At 41.9% G+C, this 2805-nt stretch overlaps 1 protein-coding gene across 1 annotated transcript; it reads left to right on the top strand.

Moving 5' to 3' along the window:
* The first annotated feature begins 531 nt into the window (after positions 1-531).
* Positions 532-2322, top strand: LOC119778462. The gene is made up of 7 exons (XM_038277673.1): positions 532-579; positions 627-743; positions 837-956; positions 1040-1188; positions 1290-1493; positions 1592-1803; positions 1911-2322. Exons 1-7 carry the CDS (start codon positions 532-534, stop codon positions 2087-2089), a joined length of 1029 nt encoding a protein of 342 aa, XP_038133601.1. The 3' UTR covers positions 2090-2322.
* Positions 2323-2805: the final 483 nt, after the last annotated feature.

Consider the following 2805-nt stretch of genomic DNA (forward strand, 5'->3'; position numbering starts at 1 on the left):
AGTGCCTTGAGATGACATGTGTTTTGAATTGGCGCTATAGAAATAAACTGAATTGAGTTGAATTAAAATTGAAAATTTTTTTCCCCTGTTCAGTTTCCTGAAATTCCACACATATCACACTGACCTGAAGAAGAAAGACCCCGACCTTCATGGCCACTGTGTGGATTTCATTGAGTTCTTGGGTTTGCAACAGGGGACTTGCGCCAAACAAGTGAGCAAGGAGGTCGTAAGGAAGAGGCAGGTTTAACACATACAAGGACGTATAATGAAAATAAATATAAATTCAAAAACCTTTAGTGTCATGTACTCAGCATCGATTGGGAATCAGTGAAATTTCAATGCTACATTCTCCCTTCAACAGCATTTAAAGATTTCTAAAGGAATCATAGCATTTAAAACAACAAAGAAGCTTAAATCCCACTGAGTTTAAAGGCCTGGCAGCAGGGGTTAAAAACTGTTTCACAACCTTCTTTGCTTTCACCTTCCTGAATGAACGCAGTGAGTCATTTCCCTTTCTGGTTTTTAACAGGCATGGAGCTTTATCTACAGCCTCTCAACGTGCTCCAAAAGACTGTCTGGGTGTGCTGGAGTCTGCAAAGAAGGACTTTTTGACTGTCATTTCCAAGGTCTTTCCAGATGAAACCCAACTCAGCCCCCAAGAAATCACATTTGTGGTCTACTACCTTGAGGCCCTGATCACATTGAAACACCTGCAGAGGGTTGGTGTGGTCAAGCACATGACGGTGATTAACAATCATTCATTAAACCTGTGAATTTGTACATTTTTTTTTTTCTAGTTATTTGATTAAAGGCCTAACGATCCCCCATCCTAACAGGTTGAGGAGTGGATCAAAAGAAGAAAGACAGATGACGGACATACTGTGGTTGGAGTGATGGAGCACAAGACAGCTGCTCAGCAAGTGGCCATGTTTGCTTTGGATCAGGAGGAGGAAATGGTAAATAGCAAAAAGATACAGTTGACTGGATTTCACATTGTGCTGGGAGATAAAACTAATGGATCTCTTTTTTCCACCAAAAGTGGTGTGATACCTACTACACGCGCATCCGACCACAGATTTTTAGGTCCAAGAGGTGTGTGGCGGACCAGGATCGTGGCAGGTTTTTCCTCTCTTTGAAAGGGACCCCAATCTACAACCCGTCAAATGATATCCGGAGACTCCATGAAAAGTAAGATGAGAGGATGATATGAAAATCTGTTGGACATTTCATTTCCCTTAGAAACCATGTCAAACTAGCAAACTTACCATTACTTTCTGTTTCTATTTCAGATACGAACTAGAACCTGTCACCAACCAAGAGGCCCGTAGGGTCTACGAGACTGCGATGAAGACAAAGACCGACTCTGAAAGGAACTTGGTTGCAGACTACCTCACGCACTCAAACATCACAGCTGAGAGGCACTACCGGATGAAGCTCCCTGAAAACATTGTGCGTGGCCGGCACCTTATTGATTTTGCTGCAGGTGATTCCAGGTAAGAACATTGCATACTTCCCATGTTTGAAACTATAATGCAGACTGTATTTTATCATAGACCCCTTTATATTAACCCACCGTTCTTCCTTAATCCAGCAGTCAGCCTGACACAAGACCCAAAGGGACATCACCTAAACACAGTTCCATAGAGAGCGCCTACAAAAGAATGATAGCTGAATATCCTGTGACGCTAGATGGAAAGGCCCCTTCCATGGATGTACGGGTGGCCTTCTCTGACAAATTCCAGAGGAAGCTGTATGAGAGATGGCTGAAAGCTCAAATGAAGTTACGAGAACAACATGTGCTCGGTAAGTTTTCCATCTCCATGGCCTTTTTAAATTACTCCTCAATTGATTATTTGCTGTCTGTTTTTTTTATCATTCCACATAACATATGTATATCTATTTTGTTACAGAACACTTCAGTCGACGTCTGCCCAGTGAAGCTCGTGTAGAATCATGGATCAAGACAAGAGGCAGGAAAATCAACGTGCCAAGTGTCTCAGCAGTTCTTGAGAAATGGCAGCCATCAGGAAATGTGGAGGATGCTATTTCTGCACCTTCAGTCAAAAAGTGTGTGAAATCACAAAAGTGAAAAGGCCTGCTCATCACAGACATTGAGGGAAAGAGCAAGGGTGTTGTCACCACCAGAGACTTTAAGAGCGGGGAAGTGGTCTGTGACTACCATGGGAGGGTCGTCAGCGGCGAGGAGGGAAAGCGCATCCATAAAGAAACTTCCCCCCGAAGAGACAGGCTACATGTTTTTCTACAAGAACAAGGGAAATGAGTTTTGCATTGATGCGCACCAAAGACACTGACTGTCACCCAGACTTCCTCACATTTGGACGACACATAAACCACTCCAGAAAAAGATACAACCTCAAACCAAGGCTTTACACAGTGACGACGGATGAGTCAGAGCTGGACGTCATACTTTTCCTGGCCTAAAGAGACATTAAAGTAAATGAGGAACTGTTATTTAACTATGGGGTAAAGAAAAGTTCATTTAGAGGAGAAGGACTTGACTTAAGTTGGCTTTAGATGCATTGCAGGATGGATACCAGCTCTTTTTGCATGTTTTTTCTTTTCATTAAAAGTCATTTTTATTGTATTCATTCTCTTTTCCTGTCAGTTTATATTGAATTGCAAAATTAATCACATGATTTAGACCTAGATAGGACCCACAGCAGACTGTATTTTTGTTGGAAGTGGAGGTCTGAAAGTTTTCAACACAGGATTTTAAATTCACCTCAGAAGGCTCTTTAATCTATCAGAGCAGCAGTTTTAATTTTTTTTTTATTTTAGGTGTAA

The sequence above is a fragment of the Cyprinodon tularosa genome, unplaced genomic scaffold, assembly GCF_016077235.1.
Source record: "Cyprinodon tularosa strain WSP-4 unplaced genomic scaffold, ASM1607723v1 ctg1335, whole genome shotgun sequence".
NCBI lineage: Eukaryota > Metazoa > Chordata > Actinopteri > Cyprinodontiformes > Cyprinodontidae > Cyprinodon > Cyprinodon tularosa.

Excerpts from the sequence above, each read along its gene's own strand:
- LOC119778462 (XM_038277673.1), top strand. The coding sequence starts at position 532 with ATGGAGCTTTATCTACAGCCTCTCAACGTGCTCCAAAAGACTGTCTGG. Across the intron at positions 580-626 it reads TGCTCCAAAAGACTGTCTGG|GTCTTTCCAGATGAAACCCA; the intron begins GTGTGCTGGAGT and ends GTCATTTCCAAG. Across the intron at positions 1,494-1,591 it reads TTTGCTGCAGGTGATTCCAG|CAGTCAGCCTGACACAAGAC; the intron begins GTAAGAACATTG and ends TCCTTAATCCAG.